Here is a 27,615-nt window from a genome sequence, read left to right as displayed (position 1 = left end):
TTCTAATGTCTACCTGCGCTAAAAAAAATGAGATGGCAAAATTAGGATGCTGCTGCTGAATTATTTGTCCTATCACATATGTTTTATATAAATGTAGGGTGTTTTCAAATGTAGAATGTATTATCCAAGAGACAGGGCTCCAAAGAGTGTGGGTTCCAATTTCTTAATTCACTCTCATCACCAGAGGCTAGCTCCTTCTGACATCAGATGTTCTTAAATTGGATAGAAGATAAAGCAGCATGGTAGAGGTTGGTCAAAGTGTGAGATGAAGACCAAGCTTTGCTCCAGTTCTCCTCCATGACTTAACTTCATTTGTTGCAGTAATCTCTATCTGTGTCACAGCAATATTTCCATCTTACTAGATGAGAGATTGAGAAACTTCATTTCAGCAAAGTCCAGCTCTTCTTCTTTCTCTATCTCTCCAACGAGAAGAGGGGGGAGAGAGCGATCTCCCTGTGGAACATGTAAATATTCAGAAATTTATGAACGATGTGTATAATTAGCTGCATGTCAAAAGTCTTATCAGAAAAAGAGGCAATAAAAGGAACTGAAGCTTATAACTTGCAATATTTACACTTGGTGCAAAGCAGGCTGTATTAAACCTGAATTTTGTGCTTTTAATGAACCCTTGGCAAAGAAAGGTTACATGACACGAAAGCAATCTGCTCTGTCAGATATACAAACACATATATTAATGCAACAATTCTCAGTTTGGCAAGATGCACTCAGAAGTTACTATTAGAGTGTGGACGATTAATTTAATTTTACAGTGATAGAATCTTTTTTTTTTAATTGCCAGTCTCTTTAGGCTGTTTATAAAGTTAGATAATCAAAAGAGTAGAATTCTAATATGAAAATATGTAATAGATTGTGTTGCCATTACACAAGAACAATTTAAGCATCTTCATTTTTCATTCTTCCTACGTCTATAATTGATGCACATGCATATCGCATTGCGATATAAGACTATTGCTATTAAGAACTTATAGTCCTTTAGCTGACTTACAACCTCAGGTATGTATCCTTCAACTCGGAAACAGAGTAGGAGTAGTGGAAGAGATGGTTTAGCTAGAGGGGCAAACTCATACAATGTCCAGTGTACCCTATCTTTCTATGAAGCTGAGAATTTGTCTCAAATTCTTTTCAGTGGGGAGGGGAGCAAATATTCTGCCCATCTAAAACCCAGCAGAAAACAATCATTGGCCAAGTTTTTGGATTGCTTCAAGGATATTTTCTGTCATTTTTTAATCTTCGTAATAAAACCAACAGTTCTCCCAAGAGAATAATTAAAACATAAATGCTAAATTTCCTTTCTGATGCTGCCTCTCTGTTCCAGTCTTCCACTGTTTTTCCTCCCCTCTAATCTGCTTCTTAATCAGTACCGCTGGAACGTACCATTCAAAAAGGATCAAAGAGAATTGAGGCTCACCCAAAAGCACAAGACTTTGCTGAAATTATGTCGTAACCCAGTTCAGAAAATCTGGCAGAAGTGACATCCCTGGGAAGTGCTCAAGTCATTTGGACAGGGCAACGTTACAAAGAGTGACTTATATTGTGGAGATGATTTCACACTGAAGTGGTTTCAGGCCTTGCTAGTCCCAATCAACACAGAAACTAAGATAGCTATTTGCTAATACTTCAGTCTCAAGGACATTTTCAATAGTACTCCAGCCCAAGGATCAAACCTCCTTATTTCTTCCTGTAAACCAGTTAATGCTTTCCCTCCCTGCACTCTTAATTACACCATTTGTGTTTGCAGAAAAGCCAGGCCAAGCAATACAGACGGTTTCCATTACAGCACAAAACAGAAACATGTGAAACCTCATGAACAACTTGCCAGTTCATTTCACTCCAGGGAGGCATGACTGATTACTTGTGACAAGTAATTCCCGCCATTATATATTGCCATTAGAAAAACTGGATGGATGGATGGAGAAAGTATAGCACTTGTTATAGGTTCTCTACCTTCCAATGCATTTCTGAGAACAATTCAAGGTGCTGGTTTTAACTAACAAAGCCCCCATGGGGAATGGGATTGTCCCATCTCTAGTAACATTGGTCAGCCTGCCCCTTCTAGTGGTTAGGGAAATATTCTGAATTTCCTCAGTTCAGCAGGTGGAAGGAGTGAGAATCGATGCTATGCTGCAACCCCATTCTTTGAAATAGGCTCCATCCATCTAGACCTTGTATTAGTGATCAGTTTAGCCTGGAAAGACAGGAAGGGATGATAAAGAAACTCAAGATTGGCCTACACTGATTTCCATGTGTATAAGAGGGAGGAAAAGGGAATATCTGTCCAAATTTTAAGACTGATGTCACCTCTTCAACATAGACTAAACTGGAAGAAATATAGAAATCTACTTTATTGATATTGACTATAATAGAAACCTGAAAGCCAGGCAGAATGTTTCTTTTCTGGGTTATGTTTTTGTAACAGCTGTCGTGTGCTACCTTTGACTCTTCAACACCTACTGTTTCCCAACCTTCTCAAGAGTAGTGTGCTATTCTCAATAATTATGGATATTAATATCTATACTTCACTTCCTAGTCAAATGGCAATGGATTATATTAAATTTTACTATCTTTAGGCTGTTACAATGCTTACTGCTTTTCTATTATTTGATATGTAGACTGCCTAGAGATATGACATTGTCAGGGCCGGATTTTCCTATAGGCTAACTAGGCTTCAGCCTAGGGTCTCAAGATCAAGAGGGGCCTTTTATTTTTATTTATTATCCGTGCCACATTTTTTATAAAGGTTAGTACCAATTGCAACATGTTTCATTTAATATATTGATATATATCACAGTAATGATGTATTTTATTATCTCTCATGTAATTTACAAACTTAAAAATGGGAGGTGAAAGGGCCCCATAAGTGGAATAGCCTAGGGCCTCTTTTCATCTAAATCCGGCCCTGGACATTGTGCCAAGGAAGAAATACTGGGAATGGAATAACCAAATAGCTCCTATCCATTACATTGATAACCTTGGAAGCATGTCTGGATTGCTGCAGTGTATTCTGAGGTAAGACTGACGCAAGAGAAAATTTGGAGGCTGATACAAACTGATCCAGAATGTGGTTCTTAGGCTGGTCACAGAGTTTGTGTTTGAATATGTGACTAATTGCACTATATTCCATTTTGACTTCAGGGATGATTCAAAATGCTGGTTGGTGCCCTTTAACACCTTCAAGGTTAGAAATGAGAGGGCCATCCCTACTACTGTCTTTTTGAAAGAAAGTTTTTTTAAATTTTTGATACATATTTAAAACTTCTTTTATAAACAAGAAGTATTGTCTGGGTTTTCCCGCTTTACATCTTCTCTTATACATAGTTCATTTTACATCATATTTCCATTTCAAATTTCAGCCATCTTACTTTCTTTCCATACTTTCCAGCTTACCTTTGATTTCTTCTTAATATATAAACAATATCATTATTTGCCCCTCCAAGTTAATCAAATTTAACATTTCATTTCCATCTATTATTCTGTTTTACTATTGGTAACATATATCCTCAAATTTAATTTTTTATAGTAAACATTTCACTTAGTTAATTATCCACAATTGATAGCATTAATCTGTTTCCATCACATCATATTAGCTATATACCATTGGCAATATTACCATATTTCTTTCTATTCTACTAGTAAATCCCTTTCAACCATTTTCTCTTAGTCTCTCAGGAACTCCACTTCTCTTATATTCTCTTCTTTCCACTTATTCGCCTACTCTCTTCTTTTTCTTGTTCTTATAATCCCTACTACCGTCTTGTGTGCCTTGAACCCAGCTTAGAATGTGGCTACTGACAAACAAACAAATCCACATTATTTTAACACAAGAGATGTATATAAAACTTGTGATAAATAGATAAATCCCACAGGAGATATACAAGACTTGTCAAACCTAAAATCTACTTAGTGCTCTGTCTGTATTCATGTCAGAAGCACCTACAAAGCTAACTGAAGAGGGCTCCTGGATTGAAAGGATTTGCCGATGACTGCTGAATAGTAAAAAGCAACAAACAAATCATCCAAGACTCCCCACAACAGCAAGAAGAAACTCACTCAACTCCACTGATACAGCAAAAAAGGCTTCACCTATTATGCATCATTGCCCATTCAACCACTGCTCTTCCCCACTGCCTCTTAAGTGTGACCCTTGGCTACTAAACATACCTGGTTTAAGATCAGGATGTGGAGGAAATTGTCTTTCAGTATATGCACTTACTGCTTTTGAGCTCATGTTTGGAAGGTTTGCAGCAATGCCAAGAATATGTTTTTTTGGGTTGAGGTGGAAGGTTGTTGTTCCAATGGCTGGACCTAGATTTTAGAGTCCCTTCCATGTTTTTTTTCCCCTTCCTTAATGGCCTTTCGGAAGATTATAATGCTTTCCTTTTTAAAAAGAACATTGGGATTGTTATTGTTGTTTGATCAAATTAATCAGGTTTCAGAATTGCTTTTTAATTGCTGTTCGGTTTTGCTTTGTTTTTTGTTCCTGCTTGCTGCTATTTTAATGATGTTCTACAATTGTTAATCAATTGTGAGCTGCCAAAAAAAAAAATCTCTTCTGAGAAAAAAAATGGGTGGAATTCAGAGTAATGAATATATGGCAGCATGTAAAACTCAGGAAGATCTTTCTGTATGGTCACTGCAGAGGTCAAGGTTGTTAAGAAATTTGGATGGGATTCATAGTTTTAATATAGTTTTAAGCAACAGAATAGCAAATGACATAAAAAATCTGCCGTTATGGGGTATATTTGCTCAAAATAGGAGTAGCGATCCAGATTTAAGTCTCTACTTAGCCAGGAAGCTATTTCTGCATTTTTCAACCACTTGCTTAATTTAATGGAATTAATTTAATGGAAAATAAATTATATTCTTTTCCTTTTCCAAAAGCAAGACATAAAGTGAAATGTTTATGGCTGGGCAGCATTGTTTTTGTATACAAGATATAGTAACACTTAAAAGTGTTGGGGTAAAGATCTGGACTGCAAAAATCCAAATATCCACCAGATGACAGCATTTCACGTAACAATTAGAGTTAATATATTTAAATCAGAGGTGGTATTCTGCCTGTTCACCCTGGTTCGGGCGAACTGGTAGTGGCGGTGGCGGGAGGCTCCGCCCACCCGCCCAGACGGCATCATGGACACTCTGCGCAGAATCGCTACGTGCAAGGGAAGCAAGCGCACACACAATCCCGGTTCTGAACCGGTAGCGAAGATAAGACGATTTCATTCCTGATTTAAATGTATAATATTTAGATATATTAATTTAGCTCTTGGCACCCATCTAGAGGTCATCAGGGTTTTGTAGCTCAGCTCTCCAAAATTGGTTTTAAAAAAGAGATTTCCACATTGGTTTTGCCTCTGGTCAAATGATAAAGTCTTCAAGAATCCCAAATTTTCAGCACACCCACACATTCCCCCTAACTTTGGCTCAAAGATATCTCCCTAACTACTAAGAATACATCTTCATGCTACAGCCTTTCCCTCATCTCTAACACATATGTAGCTGACCCAGCTAATTTTGGACTTTTTCTGATCCAGAGTAGAAGTAGTGTTTTCCATCTCCTTCTGAAACAACATATGCTTAGCTGCATGTTTCTTTGTTGTGGTGCTGGTGACCATGGTGATGATCCAGATGGGACTGGGATCTGGCCACCTCCTATTGGCTGTTTTTGATTTTTGCAATCATGCCGTGCTTATCTGGTCATTACTGACTTCCCCCTGCAGCCATTTTTGTTTATGGTGATGGCTTATATTACACAAGGAGTGTGGGAAGAGCAGCAAGATAATTAGAGAGGGAGAAATGCTCTACTTGTTAGATGTGGATGAACAAAGATCCTTACAGACAGGTTGTCCTGGTTTTACACAGATCTGACAGGCAGGTCACTTTAGAGAAGGCTTGGTCTACCATTTTCTCCATCTCACATAAAGCTACTGTTCCAATGAAAGGAGGTAGTCAAGAAGCACTGTAAAGTGCTGTACAGACATCCTGGTCTACTAATTCTGCTAGTAATCCTAATTTAGCACTACCACTTATAGGTAGATTAGGACCATGCAAGTAGTAAACAAGGGCGTCTGTTCTATTTCCTATTGATAACATAGCATCAGCTTTCCTAGAGAAAGGGGTTAGATTAGGACTTTTTGTGCAGAACAATAAAGGTGGGTGTTTCACTTATATCTTTCCACTAGCATGATGCTCCAACAGTCATTGGGTTTTAATTTACCCCTGCAGTAAATTATTCAGAAAATATTATTTGCTTGCCACATTAAGAAGAAGGAGTGAAGACTAGCTATGTAATCAGAACAAATTTTACCATCTTGTTTTTGTGCTACCTCACAACACTGATGACAACACTGTGACCAGTTTGTTTTTCAGAATTTTCTTTCATTATTTCATTGTCTTCTTTCATACAATGTTGCCGGTGTGTGTGTGTGTGTGTGTGCGCGCCGTGCCTTCACATTATGTTTGATGCCTGGCAAATGCCTGGACAAGTCCCTGAAGTTTTCTTAGTTAAGACTTTGAAAGTGCTTTGCCCTTGTCTTCTTACTGGAGCTGAGATACAGTGACTGGTTGTGTGCCTAAAGCAGGCTAGAACTCATGGTTTTCCAGTCTCTAGCCTGATGCCAAACTGGTTGTAACCCCTTTAAGCTTAGCTCTTCCCACTTTTCATATCTTTTTCAGTATAACAATACTGAGACTCAGTATCTGTTATATGCTTGTTTTTCCCTCAGGAGACAGAATTAGTCACTCTGTAGTTGACTATGCTTCAAGCCTTCTTGTCATGCACTTCAAAAATATGACTTGGAAACAATGTACAGGATGCTATATGGGGATACCTAAGAGGAATAAAGAGGGACGCGGTGGTTCAGTGGTTAAGACACTGAGCTTGTCGATCAAAAAGATAGGCAGTTTGGCAGTTCGAATGCCTAGCCCTGCATAATAGAATGAACTCCCATTATTTGTCCCAGCTTCTGCCAACCTAGCAGTTCGAAAGCACGTAAAAATGCAAGTAGAAAAATAGGGACCACCTTTGGTGGGAAGGTAACAGCATTCTGTGCACCTTCAGCATTTAGTCATGCCAGCCACATGACCACGGAGATGTCTTCGGACAACGCTGGCTCTTCAGATTTGAAATGGAGATGAGCATCGCCCCCTAGAGTTGGGAACGACTATGTGCAAGGGGAACCTTTACCTTTAAGATAAATAATGCATTGAATAGAAAATGGTGGTTGGTGGATCCATATTTTCTTTTATTCTTGCATCCCTTGAAAAGTTTACCCAGAAGGCACAATGTTTTGGACTACGGATTCAGAAGTCTGCTTCTCACTTCTGTCAGAAGCTGATGAGGCCAATGCAGAGCTGTCTAGGAACAAGCAGCAACATGAGCCAAGGCTTCAGAATGAAGCTATTCAACTTGACTGAATCTCAGCAACCGGAAGGAAGCCCAGACTTTACAGAAATCTCTCAAACAAAGCTTCCTTTCCACTTGAGAGGTATCTTGGAAAAGATACTAATCTTCAATTATATTGTTTTGGTTGAACTAAAACTAATCAATCATCTGAAGTCAGAGGCCTCATCCAATCCAAAATCTACAAGTAAGGGGGAAATCTACTATACATAAAAAATTAAAGATATACTTCTACATCCAGAAACTAAAACTGATTGAAGTTTTTGCGAATTAAATATATTTGCAGGGCTTGCATCATTCATCAATATCTGATTTCTGCTTTGGCTCCTTCACATTGGCAATTTTAATTTTGCATAATATTCCAAAAGCATTAGGCTTCATTAAGGATTCAAGACAAGAAAAATTGTGGGAACATAAAATGGGAGTATTCAGGTAAAACTTGTTTTTGTATTCCCAAAAATAAAACTTTATTGGATACACAATATTGATACTGAAGATATAAAACCAGCTCTGGTTTCCCCATGCAAATGCTTGCCTAGTAGTTAAATAATAACTTCTCCTTCTTCCCAACCTGGGTGACCACATTCTCCAATATTCGAGACATCCATTTGTTATGGGAACAGTCCTTCTTTCTCTAACACCATCAATACCTTGATGGTTTCCATGTTCTCATGATCTCCCCATACATTCTCAGCATTCCATTTCCCCCTTCCCTTCCCCGCAGTTCATTGGCAAGTTGAAAAGCATTATGGTTTGAAAGAATCAAAGTGGTTCAATATAGACGGCCTCCTTCTTCGACCCAAATGTGATAATCATAAGCGATAGACTTAAGACAAAAACTAAGGGGACAAGAGATGAATTAAAGAGCTAGAACTGATACTGAAATACCTTGATCAAAAGAATTAATGAGCATCTTACTTGCCTATCCATTTCCTAAGGGTCATTAAATGCATATATTTTTCTAGCAAAAGTCTAAATTTATGCTGGCATCATTATATGTTTGCTTCTGTAGGAATTAAATTCCATCATCAGTTTCCCTATTAACTGTCTTATCAACTGTTGTCTAAGCCAGAAAGTATCACTTCAGGAATCTTCCTGGTTGTGGTGCTTATTTACAAGGCAGCTCTGGCAAGGAACCGGACCTAGGATGATGTTGCAGGAAAAGCCGCTCGTGTTTCTTTCTGGTGTGAAGCCATCTTGCCCTACTGTGCTGCACCTTGGGAAGCACGTGAACGTGTCCTACAACAGAACTGGTAACTTGGCAGCCAAACTACAATTCTGCAATAGCATTGTGGTCTCCTTATTATGTACCAATGCACTAATAATAACTTCAGGAAACAGATGGGACTGCTACATATATTTGCAAGTTATACACAAGTGGAAATAAACAAATCAGGTTTCTTTATTAAAACTATACTGATTAACAATATAGAAATTTATTTTCTGTGGAGGGTGGTACTTACATTCCTTGTTACAAATAATTATGGATAACAAACATATAATACAATAATGAAGGTTAGGAAGATTTCTCTAGGTAGTCCAACAATAACTTATCTAAAACACATCGTCCCCAACCACATCTACCCATATACCATCTACTGATTAAGGGCATATGAGAGTTACAGACCCCCATTCTCTTTATACACGATCATATTGGAACAATATGCGTGATCAAGTCAGATTAATAATACATATAATTAAAATGGTACAAACACAGGAAAAATCATTTTCTTTCAAGATGAATACAGCATATACAAAGAAAGCATCCAAAACCTCCCATTGAGATTATAGCTAAGAAGTTAGAAGAAAGGAGAAACACCAAAACCCAGGTACATCTAAAGATCTAAGGTTAGTATAAACTATTATCAGGAAGTAATATAAAATAAAATCAGAATTTTACTTTTTACCAGATAAATGAATGTGTTTTATAATAAAATCTATATAAAATTAGAAGCCTAATCTCTTTGTAATCCCTGTAAAATATAAAAGGCAACTGATTCTACAGGACATTAGGATATATTCAGAATATTTTACCACCAAAAGGCATTAGGTGTTAAACCCTGGCCCTGGCTGCCCTAAATATAATCCCAGGGTTACCTTCCACAAAGGTAATTCAAAGCTTTTGCTGATTCTTAAACCCAAATCAAACGAGCCCAAACAATCTTTCTCTGCTAAGCTTCAAAGTACAAAAGATTATGATTTTGTAGGTGAACAGGAGGTAGAGAATAAGGAACAAACTGTACTTGGTAAGAAAAGGGCCAAGGCACCCAGCTAAGATGGAGGGATTTACGCTGTTAAAAATGAAACAAAGTTACAGAACCATATCAAAGTGGCCAGCAATAGGGTCATCATGATGCTGAAAATGTGTTGATTCTCAAAGAAAGGACAAATTTCAGGCAAGCAAACAACCACAGAAGCTACATTCAGAGTTTTCTAAAGCCAGAAATTTCCAACATTATGCAATGATTAAAGACAGAATACAACTAATGCTGGCTCTCCTGCTTCATTTTATAAGAACAAATGCATGAAATCTTAAGAAAAGTACTTAAATTTCCCACTTTTGAAGGCGAGAAAAAATATGTATGTTCTGTTGTGAAAAACAACAGCTTCTAGAAGAGGTCCAGGCAAATTTTGTGGGTGGATGTACATATTTGGAATGTTAGGAGTATGTTCTGCCCACTCTTATAAAACAAGAAAATTAAAGATACCAATGGAAAGATGTTCCCAGCTAGTTCCTGCAACACCCCAGCATGCATTTTAATTACCCCCAGATTTTATTTGAAGCTTTTTTTCTGGGCAGGTGGGCACATATCTAAATAAAGCATTGGATTACAACCCCACATGTTTTTATTTTTAAGAGTTCTTGTAGTATATTTTAAGCCAGAAATGTTTTCAGAAGACTGGCATTTTCTGGTGTGCCATTCCAGCAGTCCATTCATTTTTTAAAATAAAACAAATTAGAAAAGAGTTAGGTAGTATAACCCATAAAAACCTGATGGACACTAAGAGTGACTCCGTGTTGCCTGCCCCTAGCCACAATAATAAAGTTCAGGACAATCCAAAGCGATACATTTTTTAAAAATGTTATTAAATGCAAAGTAATTGGAATAGAGGAAAAAATAGTAATAGTTTGGGTAATTAATCGTCCATCTTTTTAAAAAACCGCCCAGATCTATTGGCTTTCAAATGAAGTGACCATTACGAAGGAAGGCAAATATATGAAGGCAAATATGTGTCCCAGGATAATGTTGCAGGATCCAGTCTGGGCTGGTCACAGGACCAGAGGTTTAATCTTCTGAGCTTTTGGACTCATGATGGTGCCCATCCTCAGGGAACCTCTCTCTACCAGAATGGGACACATTACCGTATTGTGACACATTCTGGTGAGAGAAATTCCGTGAGGATGGGCTCCAGCATGAGTCTGAAATCTCAGAAAGCTAAACCTCTTGTCCTGGTGACCAACCCAGATTTGAATTGACCATTATGCATATTGGATCAAGTACAAATAGGATTTAAACACTTTAAAAGTGATTTACATAACTGAATTTTGTTGGCATTCAGATAATACAGTATATACATATCAGTCTGATATATTTTAAAGGTTTTGGGGAAGTTGAAAAAACAAAATTATAGTCAACATTGGTTAAAAGAAAGTCAGTGAGAAGTATGTTGAAATACTACATTCTGTAATATGTATGCATATTCATTAACATACACAACACAGTTACAAACCTTTACATAACTAAAAATATTACCCTATGTTCAATCCTATCTTGACCTGAGATTAATATGTTTATAATCATACAGAGGGTTTCACAGGAGCAGGCTAAGTTCTGTAAGAAGTAATTTTATTTGTTGTAGATTATGAAATAATTGATATCACCTTTCTAAATTTGTTTTTAAACTCTGTGCTTTTTCTCTCTCAAAGTATGAAATTAGGAAGTCTTCAGTATAGGAATGCATGAATTTATTGCTATTTTGAATTTCAGAAATAGAGTGCAGAGGCAATTGCATTGGTCTGTACAGCTGCAGGATTACACAATATGGTTTTCTAGAATACAGTATGATGCCTTTCAGGGATTGAACTAACATCCCAGTAGGATCAAAGGGCATGCTGGCAGAGTATTATGGAAGTTGAATCTAACACCTACCCAGGGCATCAGGATGGGGAAGGCCAATATAATGCACTGGAAATCATAAACCAATTGTTTCATTTTCCAATGTATACAGCTGGAAGTTTTTTGAAACTTTTTAGCAAGTTTGAGAATAGTGCTCTATATATGACACCTAAAAACAGAAGCAAGGCACTAAATTGTCATTCGCTGTGGGTGTTTTACTCAGAACCAAATTTGATACTTGTCAGATTGCCCTGATAAGACTTGATATTAAACCTTTAAAGTAATCCAGAACATTGTTTGGCAATACAGCATGAGAATCTTTACTTAGGATAGGCAACTTGTGGTACGTCGTGTTCCTTTTGCATCTATTACCATTGGCTACTTGGGGCTTCTGAAAATTATACTTCAGCGCAAGCCAACAAGTTATGTAGGTGTGGATAAAACTGTATGGAATACAACTGTGGGAAATCAGAAACATGATGTGTTGTACCCCCCCCCCACCTCCATTTTCTTACGACAAGTGCTATTGTTTCAAATAGTAATTTACACATACATAGAATTCTCAATTTGGAAGGTAAAGTCTGAGCTTTTCCAACCTAGGCAACTTCCAAGCTTCCATGTTCAGTTTTCAGGTTGTCTCTGGAGAGGAGACAGTTTGTGGTGGTTTCACTTAGATGATCTGGAAAATGATGACTTAGTGACAAATTCACTTGGGGTCGATGGAGTACAGTCAACTCAAAGGGGTCTGGGCATCCCAATCTTCCATCTCTCAAACTGTGTACAACCTACAGAATGACCGTATTTATGGTACTTATTTTTTTAACTAAGAACCTTTTTAAATGAAAGATCACAACTTTGAACTTTTTGCCTCTCATTAGTAAACCACTGATTTCATCAGCAAAATTCAGAGCTTTCAACTTCCTATTCAATTAGTTTAAAACATAGACAATACATTTTATTTTATTCCATTATTTCTAAGTATACTTTGATCAAGGATAGATCATTCTATTTCTGAAAAGAAATGCATTTCTTAAGAAATCACTTAACTAAAGGAAGCCAGGTAAATTAACTGATTTATAAATGCTGACTGAACTATAAATAATATCCAATTATGTGGAATACCTTCAAAACATGTATTAGAGGGATAAAAATAATTCATATTACTAAATGCATCATCTCTTATCAATATGTTATGCATGTGCAGTGCAATGCACCCATTTAGTTAAGATCATGTGAAGTGCATTTCTGATTTTTTTTTAAAGACACCCTATGAGCAACAAAAATAAAAAATCCACATCCCGTTCTACACCCTGGGCGTCGAGACGCTGCCGGGCTCCCTGGGAGCCAAGGGGCCCCCAGCCCATCGGCAGGAGATTTTCCACTCCCTGCAGGGCACCCGCTGGCGCAGAGTGGAGGAAGAGTTCCCCTGCATCTATGCCCATGGGGCGGTGCTCAAGGACGTTTGCCGTGACTGCTCTGGCTTCATCAGGGACATCGTCAGCTCCAGCCGCAAAAGCATGGACATTCTCAACACCAAGCCTGGCAGGATCCGCAAAACACAGTCCCCGTACATCTCCTCCAGCTAGAGGTGCCTGGGACATCCACCCCCCCCCACCTCTCCAACTCTGCCATCCCACCTTCGAAGGCCAGGCAACCACAACTCTCTGGCAGAGGAAATGCAGCTTTGGGATCTGCTGGCTCTCACCTTCCTTATCCAGCCCACCCCATCTTCCAAGGAAACCTGCCTGCTGCTTATGTACACACACACACACACACACACACGCACACACACACACACTTCTAGATATTCTATATTTATACAGCGGATAAGTTGCTTTAGCTGACCAGCATGGCAACCCCCTTCACTGGCAAACGAGAACTTTGCTGAAACCACCCCAGAGGGAGCCTGGGCACCAGGGGTCCAGCTGCGCTGGCGGGCAGGAAAGAGGCCTGCCAGGCAGAGGCCAGCTTCTTCCCTGCTGCTTTCCCCACAGGGCTTCCTCTGGAGGAGCTCCCTCCCCTCACTGATGTCTCTGAAGGAAACATCTTTGCGGCCTTGGGCTTTCTTGCTAAGGGGGCTCTCAGAGCCAGGTGCTGCTGCTGCTGAACGCACCTTCCGGAGCTGCTGGCTGCTCCTTGTCATTTCTGTGGCTCCTGCTTGTCATTTTTCTCTAGATCAAGGAAGGAGGCAGGTCTCCCGCCAAGACTATGAAAAAGGGTGACATTCCCCTCTTGTTTCCCTTCTACAGATTCAGGAGTGTCTCTTATTTGTACAGCCAATAATAAAGTACCTAATTTTGTAGAAAAAAAAAAGTAAAAAAAATCCTATTTGAATTTCAACATTTGTTGAGCACTAGGAAATCAACTTCAAGCCTATGGCAATATAATACATAGAGCTGCTTTAGCAAATGTCAATGCACCATATGTAGGTGACTGTAGGTTCTTTAAAAAAGCAGAGTTGACATTTAAGGTTTCAGATGAGTATCTTCCAGGAATAATATGCATTGTTCTTACCATTTGAAACCAAAATATTGAGAATTCTGAGAGCCCTAACACCTGGAAGACAGTCAATTACAGAAACTGATTTCCTATATTTTTTTTCTATTTGTCACCTAACACAATGGTTCTGACAATTCTACTGTTGGTGGAAAAGTCATCTAACTGGCCATCTGAAACCTAGTTGCTTGTGTACATTATCTTGACAGTAGGTACTATTTTATAATCTATTGATTATTTCAGCATTAAATATTTTTTCTGGATAGAATGTTGTTAGAGAAATATACCACTCCCTGAAAAGATTAAAAACACAAAGAAAATACAGAAAGGGAACTATGTAATGAGAGAATCATGTGGATGGCCAGTAAAAAGATAAGTGAACAAGGTATAGGTATGCCAAAGTGTAATTAGGGAAGAAAACTAATGATTAAATTCACACCATGGAGAGCAGTTGACAAGATTTGCTGAGGTAAGTAAAACATCAGTTTGCAAACCACACCATGCTTATTCATACATTGTCTTACTTCGTTTCTTGCTAGCATTTCTCCAGAATACATTGTGTTTCTAAGTAATTTTTTTAAAAAAGAGGGGAGAAACACAATCCTTACACAGCTTTAGAGACTAGATTCAAACCTGAGCATTCATGTATTAAACAAGCAATTTTCAGATGCATTTTCTGGCTGAAGTCCCTGGACAGCATTATCCAGCAAATCCATGCTGTCTCGAAGTGTGACACTGAGTGTGAATGGCTTTGGTTTAACAGTCAAGCCATAAGTGAAATCCATTTTAGAATCTTCCTTTGGATTAGCAGTGAAATTGCACTGGTGGACCAAGACAGCAGTAAAGAGAAAGAGTTGCACTTTGGATAACTCCTCTCCAATGCACCTTCGTTTGCCCACTGAAAAAATCAGCACACTGCTAGCAAGGTCCTTGTTCAGGAATCCATTCTCATCCAGGAATCTTGCTGGATTGAAAACTTCTGGAGCAGGCCATTTCACTGGGTCGTGGTTCACTGACCACTGATTGATGAAGACCACGGTGTCTTTGGGAATGTGGTAGCCCATCAAGATGGAATCGGCTGTGGTGGAATGGGGAATGGTAACTGGCACAAAGCTACTGAAACGCATAGATTCATATAGGAAAGCCATGACAGAAGGCAAATGGGGCTGATCCTCAGCACAGGGCAGACGGTTCCGGCCAACGACTTTGTCTATTTCTTCTTGCAGTTTAGTTTGCACCTCTGGATACCTGGTTAAAAACAACAGCAGCAGCTGTTTTTAAAACACTTTCTTCAACTCTCTGAAAGCAGATATTATCTAGACAAATCTATGCTACTAGGAACATACGAAGACAATTACCAGGCGAGGGGGCACAACTGGCAGGAAAGGGGAAGATATATATGAATCTCTTGCGACTGTGCTTTCCCTTGCAAATGCAGTTTTGATGTACAGTAATTGGGCCTTGCCATTTTGGAGATGGCTGTCAACTTTTTTTTTACACTTTATATAAGTATCTTGCTAGAGAGATTCACACACATATTCTCTTTCTTTCATGTTCATTTTCCAAAATGAGTATAAAATTAATATCATTCTCCAATAGTTTTACAGATAGACAAACATATTATGTTAAAAATCATGACATACAAGGAACTGACCAACCACTCCATTCCCAACAATTTTACACAGTTCTAACAGAAAATATATGACAATAGGCAAGTTAAAGAAAAGATAGCTGAACATCTATTCTTTATTCTTTAAAACAATGCCCACTGTAACATTTTGATTGAATTTTACGGAAACAGGACTCCTACTGAAAGTTTATTTTTTATATTTTTATCCTGCCTTTATTACTTTATAACAAATAAGGTGGCAAACATACCCAATACTCCTTTCATCTCCTATTTTTCCCACAACAAAAATCCTGTGAGGTGAATTGGACTAAAAATGACTGGCCCAAAGTCACCCAGCTAGCTTTCATCTTCGCACTGACAAAATTTCTTCTGTCAACTACACCACTTGGATCCACAAATATACTATGCTGATATATTATGATATCCTAAGTTCTTGGAAAGAACTCGATGCATATGAAAGGCAACACCAGGTAAAGAACTGGCAGAGGTGACTCTACATTGTTGGGAACAGATAACAATAATGCCCAATAGAAGTCCAGACTCTTGAACAAAACTGGAAAAAAATGAAAATTACTTAAATTAAGATCTGTCATTATGTTTATTTTTAATACTAACTCTAGTTACAATCAGTTGTGAAGTTTTTGACAATTTTGAGGATTATTATTTCAAAGGGTTCTGATTTTCTGTTATGATCTTGATTCCTTTTTTACACTGCCATGTTTCCATATGGAGGGGCAGTATATAAATTAAAAGATGCATTAAAAGATGCAACAAATATATTTGTCATCTACCAACAGCATAACAACTGTCAGTTGGTTTTTCTTAACCTAACCAAAGATCCAAGGAAGGGCTATTATTTGTTCTAAAAAAATGATCTCAGAGAATACAAGTTTCATTGGAGATTCATATTAATGAAGAGCAAATCATGGAAATCCATTCTTTCTCCTGAATTGATAACTGCAAATTTCAAACAGAAATGATCAGTAACATCTCATAACCCTTTTCTTTCTATAATCTGGTGGGAGAGAGAGATGAAAACAAGCATTCATTAAAAATAATTGCCACTTGAACAGCTGAAATATTCATCATTCAAAATTATATCAGCCTGCAATACTATTGACTAATATTAGATTGCTTAATTTCCTTAAAATACTGAAATAGTCTCTGGTACATGGGAAGATATAAAAAGCTTGGTTAAATTATGAGTCCTTGGCCAGTTTGGTCTAAGGAACCAGGCTAGAAAAGGGGAGACTGAGAGTTCTAGTCCCACTTTAGGCATGAAAGCCAGTTGAGTGCCCATGGGCCAATCACTCCGTCTCAGCCCGACCCACCTCCCAGGGTTGTTGCTATGGGAAAAATAGGAGGAGGAAGATAGGTTGGATATGTTTGCCACCTTGAGTTATTTGTAAAAATAATAAAGATGTGTTACAAATAAATAAATAAATCTAGTTTTTTCACTTTCACAAAAAGCAAAAGGTGGGGCATAGGAAGGAGGCAGTATTTGCACACATTTCCCTCCTCCCTACATTTGCTCCAAATGATTCAGAAACCCTCTAAGACTATCTGAGCAGGTGGTGTGGGAATAAATGGGAAACTTAAGTTTTTGCTTAGCACCAGTGCAGGTTCGATATTTAGAGACCATCATGCAAACTTGTGTGATATCATCCTCCCTCTTTTTTTAAAAAAAAAATACATAACCTTGCAAGGCTTCAAAATCTTTCATAATGTCAATTCTTCTTACTCCGAACATTTCCAAATTCTCATCAAATATTCAGCAACTTTTTCTGCTGTCCAGAATTCAAAGTTTACCTCAAACGTAGATACCGTAGGGGAGATATACTTAATGCATGTTTAAAAGGCACAGTAGGGTCTAAATCAGGATCATGGTTGGGATGCAGGGATGAACCATGAACCCTAATGCATTCAAACAGGATCTCCCTCAATTTTTAATTTTTGACTGCTTTCATAGATTTTAGCCTCTCCAGCTCAGTTATGTCCCTTGGACCATTTTTTTACTGATCTTCCTTATACTGTTCCAAAGGTGTTTTTTCAAGAGGCAACTGGATTTTCTGCTTTTCCTTTGAAGAGATTTCACTTCTCATCCAAGAAGCTTCTTCAGTTCTGACTGGATGGTGGGGAAGGGAAGGACGTCTTGGAAGAAAAACCAGAAAGTCCAGCTGCCTCTTGAAAAAGCACATTTGGGGCCACCATGACCCGGATGACTGAGAATCTCCATAGACTTTCTTACACTGGCACCTAACATTTCTAACCGCGCGCACGCGCTGCGCACAATACTTCCTCCCAGGCTCCCGCCAACCAGCTCACCTGATGAGGAAGATCAAGAGCCACTGCAGGGCGGTAGAGAGAGTGTCCTGGCTGGCGCCGAAGATGTCCGTGACGGTAGCCGGCACGTGCTCCAGAGGCAAGCCAGGCTGCGTTTGCTGCAGGCGGATGAAGGCGTCCATCAGGTCGCGTAGAGGGTCTCCCGGCCGGAGGCTGTTCCGATGCCAGAGAAACTTCTGGCGGACGAAGCTGTAGAACTCGTGATTGAGGGCGCGGAAAGCGCGGAAGGCTGAGCGCACCGGATTGGGAAAGCGCTGCAGCCAGGGCAGCACGTCGACCACGCTCCCGGCGCCCACCGTGCGCCCGAACTGTTCGTTTCGACCCACCAGCCGCCGGAACTCGACGTCAGCGTGGCTATAGCGGCGGCCGAAACAGAGCGCGCTCATTACGTTAGCCACGGCCACCCCCAAGCTTCGGGACGGATCTACGAAGGCGCCGCCGGCGCAAGCGCTCACCAGGAGACGGACCACAGTGCACGTCTCAGCCAGCAAGGGCTGCTCCAGGAGGCGGCGTGCCGAAAAAGCGCGCAAGGTCAAGTGCGCCAAGCGCCGCTGCAGTTTCCACAGCTCGGAGTAGCTTCCGAAGGCCAAGCTGCGTCCGCCGGATACCAGCTGAAAAGAAGGGAAAGGAGGCCTACCCGCGAAGGCGGCCCCTTGGCGGATGAGGGCCTCGCGGATGGCGCGCTCGCCGCTCAGCACCACTACTGGCCATCTCCCGAGGCGCAGCTGAAAAACGCTGCCGTAGGTAGCCGCCAAGCGCCCGAAAGCTAGGTGAGGAGCGCGGCCCAGTTGAGCGGCGTTGCCTAGAAGGGGCCACGGGAAAGGGCCCGGCGGTTCCAGCCTCCTCCGTCGCGACCACTTGATGACCAGAAATTTCACCGCCTGGAAGGCGAGCAGCAGCGAGAGGAGCAGGAGCAACAAGTCTTGAATTGGCGGAACGCCGGTCCGGAGCGCTTCTTCCAGGCCGCGAGAGCGCGCGCTGCGGAGAAAAAAAAAGGGTCTGCCTTAGGAGCGCTTCTGTGGGTCAAAACGTAATGTGCTGGTTTTCAGTGCCAGCTTGCAAATGCGTACACCAGATATGGGTGGCGACATTATTGTGTCCCCTTAAAAATCATTGACTCCACTTTTACACTTGGGTCCGTCTGTATCCCAAAGAATTTCAACTCCTGTGGGAAGATACTCAGACCTCCAACCTCTCCTCTGAAGCTTAGAGCAAGGAGTCCACAGACAGAATATAATTAGAGACTGTTAATTAACTGTCACGTGTTGGCTTTCAATTATGTATTGCATGTTTCCAAAATCTATAATCTTCTCTCGCGTTTTTCTGGTCAGTTGCATTACTAGTTATAGATACTTAGAAATAAGGATAGTGGGGGGTGGGGCGCTCCATGGGTGGAGGGAAATGGGGCCCAAAAGGTCAAGGTGAGTGCAATATTTATCAAAAGAGGTGAGGCTTCAATTGCACAGTAATAGCTACCATCTTGACTCCACCACTCATGCCACATAAAGAGGCTGCCTTATCTGTGAAATTTGTGAATTCCTGTTTGGCTGTAGTTGGAAGCAACTTTTCTTTCAGGTGCACAGAGTGAAGTGCACTGGGTATCACAAAAAAACCCTAGTTCTTAATACAGCTTCATAAAAGCAACTCACTTGCATGCTGAAAAATTTGTGCTGTAAATCTCCCTCTCCCCCCCCCCCCTGTCTCTTTCCAGTTCTATAGAGTTCTACCGGTTCAATGACACTATATAAAGTGAAATGATAATTTTCACGTTTCTGCTATTTGATAAGCCACATCTGAATACAAACCAACAACAATAAAAATATATAGCAAGGAACAGGGAGATCTGAAGTTACTACAGAGAGTAACTTTATGTATAACCAATTTATTGCATCATTGACCAAAGGATGAAAAAATGAAAAAAAGGCATCTGAACAGAATTTATGTAAATTTACATCAACAGATTCTCTTTTCCTTTGGGATTACATCACAAAATGAGAGCATCTCCTAAAAGGACTGGGTTCTCACAACATACTAAGGTTCATTTGATAGGGATTTGTTCCCTAGTTTGCATAATACATGTTGAGTAATTAAGCTCCCCGTTAGGAGAGCGAGTATGCAGAGAAGCGTAATGAGAGTGATATGGAATAACACGCACAAACCAGCATACAGAGACACTGAATAGTATAAAAATATAGTAGTTTACTATGTAGACATAAGAGATATTCAGAGTCCGGTTAACAGTCCAAGTCATACACAGTTCAGTAATTCAGTTATCAATATTCTCAGTTGAACCCAGAAAGTAAAGTAACCAACAGTAGCAAGATTCATCAGCGTCTAACAAAATAGAAAGAGCTAACAACCATTCTGGCTCCCTCTTATGGCTGCTTGAGGTAATTAACCAATTAATCTCTTAAGCATTTAAAGAAATTAACATAATCATAGTTTAATATACATTGGCAAGCCAAGCCTAGGGTTATATCCCCAACAATACACTAAAACTATGCTACCTGAATTGAATGCATAGCATAGTAAGCTACAAACTAATCAATGATGTTTTAGATCCATACGTAAGATGTATGAGAAGTCATTTCACTGAACTTGTGGGGGATTCTACTGAACTTGAATCTCATTACTAAATCTCTCTTCTAACTTGCTAATTTTAAAATAAATCCATCTCGTTAAATAAAAGATGATAGCAAACTACTTCCCTTCTCCCCCAAAATTAATGCCACCGGTTTGAGCTAATCCAAGCTGCTGTATATGCAAAGTGTTTTACAGGTTTTGTTTATTGTCATGACTTAGTGTCTTAGGATAAAGTGTAACGTTTCCAAGACCACCCACAAATGGGGATTTGGCTGTGAATCCAAACAGCATTGTATCCATATTGCTTGTTGTCTCTTCATTTTCTTAACACAAAGGTTGGGATGGATAGACAGTCAAGATAATAGGAAAGCCTGGAGCTACATGTCTGAACTGTAAAAATACCATAACAGATAGCAGCAGAGAGATTCAGAAAATGCTGAGTACTGCAATCTAGAGATTTTCCAGATTTCGTAGGCCAAAACACATATAGGTGAGTAGTAACTGAAGAACAGGGAAAATACAGCACTATGGCCACACATTTCACAAATTCTTGAGTGTAATAAAATGTTTATTCTTTGCCTGCCTTCTTAATTAGCTCATACAATTAACTTGAGTAAAAATATCCTAATATGCAACCCAATTTAGCCCTTAGTTGAAGACAAAAAACAGTTTCAATAGGATTTGGTCCTAAGGGAATCTACAAATATGGGGGGGGGGGGGGATTGACTTCAACTTTGTCCCATATAATTTGTGAAGGATGCATCCTTTTGATACTAACCACTGAAGTTAATTGTTACATTTAAACTGAAGTGAATAATTTAAACTTTTCAGCTGGATTTCCTCTCATCAGATACATTGAACAAGGAATCCAGCAATCCAGTAGTAACAACAGAAGATGCTGTAGTTGTAACAAGATTGTTACAATTTATTCAGAAATCTAATCAATAGTTGATGAAGCATACCTATACATAAAAGTGGAGAATTCAGCAACTTGGCAATATTTGGTGATGCACTCATCCATAAACTAGACAACCGTATTTTGGGTCAATGTAGTTGCATAGCTATAGAAAATGGGTTAACTGGGAAAAAACCCTAATGGCACAGACAATTATTGGCAAGTCACTGTGAGAACAGAGTAAAATCAAGTATTAAGTTTCCAAGTTAAAGATGTGGAATATCTCAAGGTTTCAGTGGCTACCCCTGAAGTCAATCTTTTTGAGAAGCTGCTGATTGCAAATTGTATGAATATTGGACCTACATTCCAATTCAGAAAAATAGAGTTTTTAACTTGCCATTGTAAAGTCAAAAGTTATAACTCAAAGACACTGGAAGACAACAGGCAGTTTTAAGATTTCTAAGGAATACATGTTAGCAGCTTGAGTTGCTATGGAGAAAAGGATTTGAAAGTTCCCTCAATTTATTGTGGAAGGGATCTCTTTGCATGGTTAAAAAGTCCGAAGACTTTTCCTTCAATGGTATTATACCATAATGAAAGAAGACACCTGTATTTTGGAAAATGGTAAAAGTAAACTTTACCAAGCTTTTGTTTGATACTTTAATGTCTGATTCTGATTTCTATTAGAGCAAATTAATTTTGCTATACCCTTCTGGTTTTTATTCTACTTCGTAAGCCGCCCTGAGTATTGGAATAATCAGAAAGTAAATAAACAAACCGCCTAGCAGCTCATTTGATGTGCGTGGGTAGATATCATCATCGCCACGACTCTATTACAGGCTGACATTAACCACAAAAGAACCACCCCGTTCTAAAAACGCAAAGGGATGGAGCTCTTTTCCGTCTCAGGACTAACCTGTTAATTAACGCTTCTCCCAGGTCTCTCTGAGTCATAATGCCTCCGTCCACGGTGGAGCTGCCCGCACAAGTGGTTGCGGTTCGAGGTCTTGGGACGGAGGAGAGCAGCTTAAGACCGTCCTCCGGGACCGGGGCTGCGGGCGATCTACACTGCTGCTGTCGCTTAGAGACCCTGATCGGGCAAGGAGCCGGCTGGCGTGCTCTTGAGTTGCACCGGCAGCTCAGTTTAGCTCGGCGCCCGGCAAAAGCTCTTGCGCTACCGCTGCCGAGAAAGGTGGAGCGGGGAGAGAGAGAGAAGTGAGAGATAGAGAGAGAAAGGGAGAGGGGAGAGAAAGGGAGGGAGGGAGGGAAGGATGGAGAGAGAGACAGAGGGATCTTTTTGGCGCGTTGAAAGCGGCCACGCTCCGTCTCGCGCCGTGTCCCGAGTGACCAAGGCGAGCGATCCCTTAAGCGTCCAGACAGCAGCCGCTTGAGATGGCGGCAGGGAAAAGCGCCCTCCTCTTCTTATTATCCCTGGGGGCTGAAAAAAGTTTCTATCCTTCGAGTGTCACCTCCCCGTTGCGTGCAGAGTAGCATTGCGTGATCTGTTGATGGAAAGCCTCTGGCCATCCCCTCCCCTCCCTCCCCTTCCCCGCATTAGATGCTCGCACACGCAAGATCCGAAGGGGGGGGGAGCAGTCCAAGGAATTGCAGAGGGACAGGCTGGAGGCAAGCTCTCCGCCCGGGGACCAAGCGAGTTTCGATCCTTCCCAGAACTGTTTTCAAATGCCGCCATTCTCTCCCCAAATCTGGCTAGAAAAAAGGGTGGTCGGTTTCTATTATCCAGATTCATTCGGCAAGGTGAGGTGGGAGTTTGGGGTAGATCTTGGGGACACCGAAGCTAAGCAGGTTTGATGGAACCTCCATAAAACTTTAGAGCTACAGGCAACTTAGAAAATTGCCAGAAGAATTTAGTGGCAGGCCATTTTCTCTGCTATAGTCATCATACAAAGTGCCTGATGTCTTGAGGAAGGCATCAAGAAGACCATCCACCCAAATAAACAATATTGAAAGAATATTGGTTGTTGGCTTGGTGGTTTGGGTGCCCCATAAATATTTTGAGTGGGTTCTACCCAGCCAAATTTCCTCAAAGGTGGGATCCCTTAGAAAAACCACAATTTCTGGGTTCCCTGACAGACAAAGCTGATATCATAGAAATCACATACGGCCAGCTTAATATTATGGCATCATGTAATGTGTGGCTCCTGGTAATGGCTTCCTAGCTGAAGGAGATAGGAGGCAGAGCTTGTATCCTTTGTGAATGTTCTTATAGAAAAATATCACAAAGGGTCCCTTCTGAGGTATTGTCACTACCCCCCTTTTCCTTCAAACTCAAATTTTGTTTAGCATACCATTGTCTAGGCTGCAGCTCTTCCTCCTATCTCCCAAAGTCATTCTCAGATAGCAATAGCACTTAGACTTATATACAATTTCATAGTGCTTTACAACCCTCTCTAAGCAATATTACAGAGAGAGCATATTGCTCCCAATTTGTATTCTCATTTTGTTGACCTCAGAATGATGGAAGGCTGATTCAATCTTGAGCTGGTCAGGATTGAACTGCTGGCAGTAGGCAGAGTTAGCCTGCAATACTGAATTCTAACAATGGTGCCAGCACGACACCACCAATGCTTCAAAGCTATAGCCTTCTTAAAAAGAAGGGAAAGCTTATAAGTCAGTGATGGCGAACCTATGGCACGCGTGCCACAGGTGGCACGCAGAGCCATTTGTGAGGGCACGCAAGGCGCTGCCCTGTCAGCTGGCCAGCACACATGTGCGCGCTGGCCAGCTGAGTTCACCGTTTTTAAAAGCCATTTCTTCGCCCTCCCCAGGCTCTAGAGGTTTTATAGGAGGGTAATGACTTCCGGTTTGCTCGGAGGGTAGTTTTAAGCATTCCGAAGGCTTCAGGGACCGTCCGGATGGTCCCTGAAGCCTTTGAAGCGCTTAAAACAACCCTCTGAGCAAACCGGAAATCACTTCCGGTTTGCTCGGAGGGTCATTTTAAGCGTTCCGAAGGCTTCAGTGAAGCCTCTAGACGGTCCCTGAAGCCTCCGGAGGGGTGGGGGAGGCTCTTTTCGCCCTCTCCAGGCTCATATAAAGCCTCTGGAGCCTGGGGAGGGTGAAAAAAGCATGTAAAAATGGGGGGGGGTCGCACCTGTTGTGGGCACATGCGTACTGGGGGGATCGCGCATTGCATTATGGGTGCGGCACGCCCGCACACGACCCCCCTGTGCTCCCCCCACTTCTGGCACGCGAGCCAAAAAAGGTTCGCCATCGCTGTTATAAGTGGTCCCCAGTTTATGACCATTTGTTTAGCAACTGTTTAAAGTTACAGCAGTGCTGGAAAAGTGACATGATCAGTTCTCACACTTACTGTATAACCATCACAATGCCCCCATAGTCATGTGATCAAAATTTGGACGCTTGACAATCAGCAGGTATTTATGACAATAGCAGCATCCTATGGACCTGTGATTACAGTGTACAACTTTCCCAACCAACTTCCAACAAGCAAAGTCAAGGAGATAATTCAGATTTGCATATTGACAAGAACAGATTAAGGATAGATTGTCATGGAGAAAGTCTATCTGTGTGGTCATTAAGAGTAAAAAAAAAGTTGATGGCACATAATCAGTCAATCAAGATGGGTTCAGCCATGAAATTTTCATGGTAACTGTACAAAAGGGATTAATTATTGCTGATTATTAAGATGATTAGGGGCCTGGAGGCCAAACAGCAATAGCACTTAGACATATAACTTCATGAAATATATGAAGAACAGTTGCATGAATTGGATATGACCAGAGTTGACATGATAGCACGTTCTAATATCTAAGGGACTGCCACAAAGAAGAGGGAGTCAACCTATTCTCCAAAGCACTTGAAAGCAGAACAAGAAGCAATGAATGGCAACTAATCAAGGAGAGAACCAATCTAGATGTAAGAAGAAATGTCCTGACAATTAGAACAATTAATCAGTCGAATGACTTGCCTCTAGAATTGCTGGGTGCTTCATTACTGGAGGTTTTTAAGAAGAAACATTTGTCTGAAATGGAATAGAATTTCCTGCTTGAGCAAGGGGGTGGACTAGAAGAACTCCAAGATCCCTTCCAACTCCTATTGCTTTCTAGATTACACCCCTGGTATTCTCTAATAATCTTATTAGTACCAATCCTATTTTATTGTAACAATCAGTAAGCAACAATCCTATCTGATCCTGCTTATCTTCTAATCCCAGGCAAGATACAAGTATGATGGGACCAGAGTTCCCAGGATTCCCAACCAACAATCCAATGTTTGGAAATTCTGGATGGTGAAGTTCCAAGACTGAAGAATGGGGAAGATAACTGTACAGTCTAATCTAATTGGAATCGAGAGCACATCTAATGAGATGATGGCTGAAATTTCCTACATAGTAAGCATTTCCTGTTTGATGGGCAATTCTGCAATGCAAACTTTGATCAATACCTTGGAGATGTATTCTTCTACAAAGGAGAATACTTTGGCCACCTAATGAGAAGGAAGGACTCACTGGAGAAGAGCCTAATGCTGAGAAAGATTGAGGGCAAAAGAAGAAGGGGACGGCAGAATGAGGTGGCTGTATGGAGTCACCGAAGCAGTAAAGATGAGCTTAAGTGGACTCCAGAGGATGATAGAGGACAGGAAGGCCTGGGTTCACAATGGGTCGGACACGACTTCACAACAAACAAACAACAACAACAAAGGAGTGTGCATAACTTTTTAGAAGTGGAGAACTGCTTTAATTGGTAGGGATAAAATAAATTTACTTGAGTGGAATTTTTAGATTTTAAGCTACGGTACTTCATATATTTTTTCAGTCTATAATAGAGTGGATGTAGAGAAGACTAGTGCGCCTATCATGAATTATGTGTTTATTAGATGTTGTTTCCATGGTTGATTTCCATTAAGAAAACTACAAATAAAGTACTACAGAGAAAATAGTTTGGGCATGTGTTATAGTGATTGTATAAAAGTGTTTAAAAGTGTGTTGGGAAAACATTTAACTTGGATAGTCCATTTCCACTTGCCTGCCTATGAAAGAAACTTATGTTCATGAATACAATTGTTAGTTTTTTTCCTTTTAAAACTCTTCATTGAGATATTTATGTACTCTATCATAAAAATGTACCTCAGGCAACATTTCATTTGATTTACAAAATCAGAGAGAGACCAGAGATTTATGGGATTAGAAAGAGGAAGTTTATCCAGTACATAAAGCTTTTTTCATCTGCTTTGTGTTCTCTGTTTGATTCCTATTTGGCTGTAAAATATATTTTCTGCACATCATTATTATAGTTGGCTTTTGTCACAGACATTGGAAGATACTGAGATCATAACCAATCCATGCTCAGTCTTCTCCTATGTGTATGTTGACAGTTTCCAGTTTTTTTCAGTGCTGAAAGTAATATACATGAGTGCACAAGAACGTAACATGTTTGAATTTCAGGCCCATTTCAAATGTTGTGAGCATATCACAAAGTGGCTGTTAGTGTACGTTTCCATGGCAAGGGAATACAAGGGAACAGGTGATACAACACTTTATGAACATGCATCTGATGTCATGCAAGCATAACAAAATAGAACTTGTATTAAGATATGATGGACATTTTGTCATAGTTGTGATTAAGCCATATCTATGGTTACCTAGATTATGCAGCCAATCACAAAGGATTGTGGAAGGGGAAAGGCAAATTGTAAGCTTGCCTCTCTCCATTATCCCAAGATACTCAATCAATCAATCAATCAATCACCCTAGTGGAAAAATTTCAATGCAAAGCATTAAATTGCTACTTTTATTTTCCAAGAATGCCTGATTTGGGACCAAGAGGTGTGCTTTGAAATAAAGGGAATGCTGGAAGTTATTCCTTTGGTTTACAGCAGACCATTTTCCCATTTTGAAACAACAACAATACTAATAACAAAAACAACAATAAAAACACTAATAATAATAACAACACCAATCAATGATATTTGTAATATATTTTTTAAATGTTCATTTGACTGAATTTCAGATTTAATGAATAAAGTATATAATAATAATATAATCCCCAGTGAGGCACTACTTTGACATGGTTGTAGAGCTTGCCTAATCCAAGGATAATGAGAGCTACACCAAAGTTTCAACCACACTGGACAGGTGTCATCAGAGGAG

The 27,615-nt window shown here is 40.1% G+C and overlaps 1 protein-coding gene across 1 annotated transcript; it reads right to left on the bottom strand.

Annotated features, from left to right (window-relative positions):
* Nucleotides 1–8,762: 8,762 nt before the first annotated feature.
* CYP1B1 (cytochrome P450 family 1 subfamily B member 1) lies at nucleotides 8,763–22,472 on the bottom strand. Its single transcript, XM_081940651.1, has 3 exons — nucleotides 22,402–22,472; nucleotides 17,990–18,985; nucleotides 8,763–15,282 (listed from the first exon to the last, which is right to left on the bottom strand). Exons 1-3 carry the CDS (start codon nucleotides 22,437–22,439, stop codon nucleotides 14,676–14,678), a joined length of 1,641 nt encoding a protein of 546 aa, XP_081796777.1. The 5' UTR covers nucleotides 22,440–22,472; the 3' UTR covers nucleotides 8,763–14,675.
* Between the last annotated feature and the right edge of the window lie 5,143 nt (nucleotides 22,473–27,615).

This window comes from Natrix helvetica (genome assembly GCF_964273705.1).
Source record: "Natrix helvetica genome assembly, chromosome: 2".
Lineage (NCBI taxonomy): Eukaryota > Metazoa > Chordata > Lepidosauria > Squamata > Natricidae > Natrix > Natrix helvetica.
This window is presented reverse-complemented; position numbering and strand designations above follow the sequence as displayed.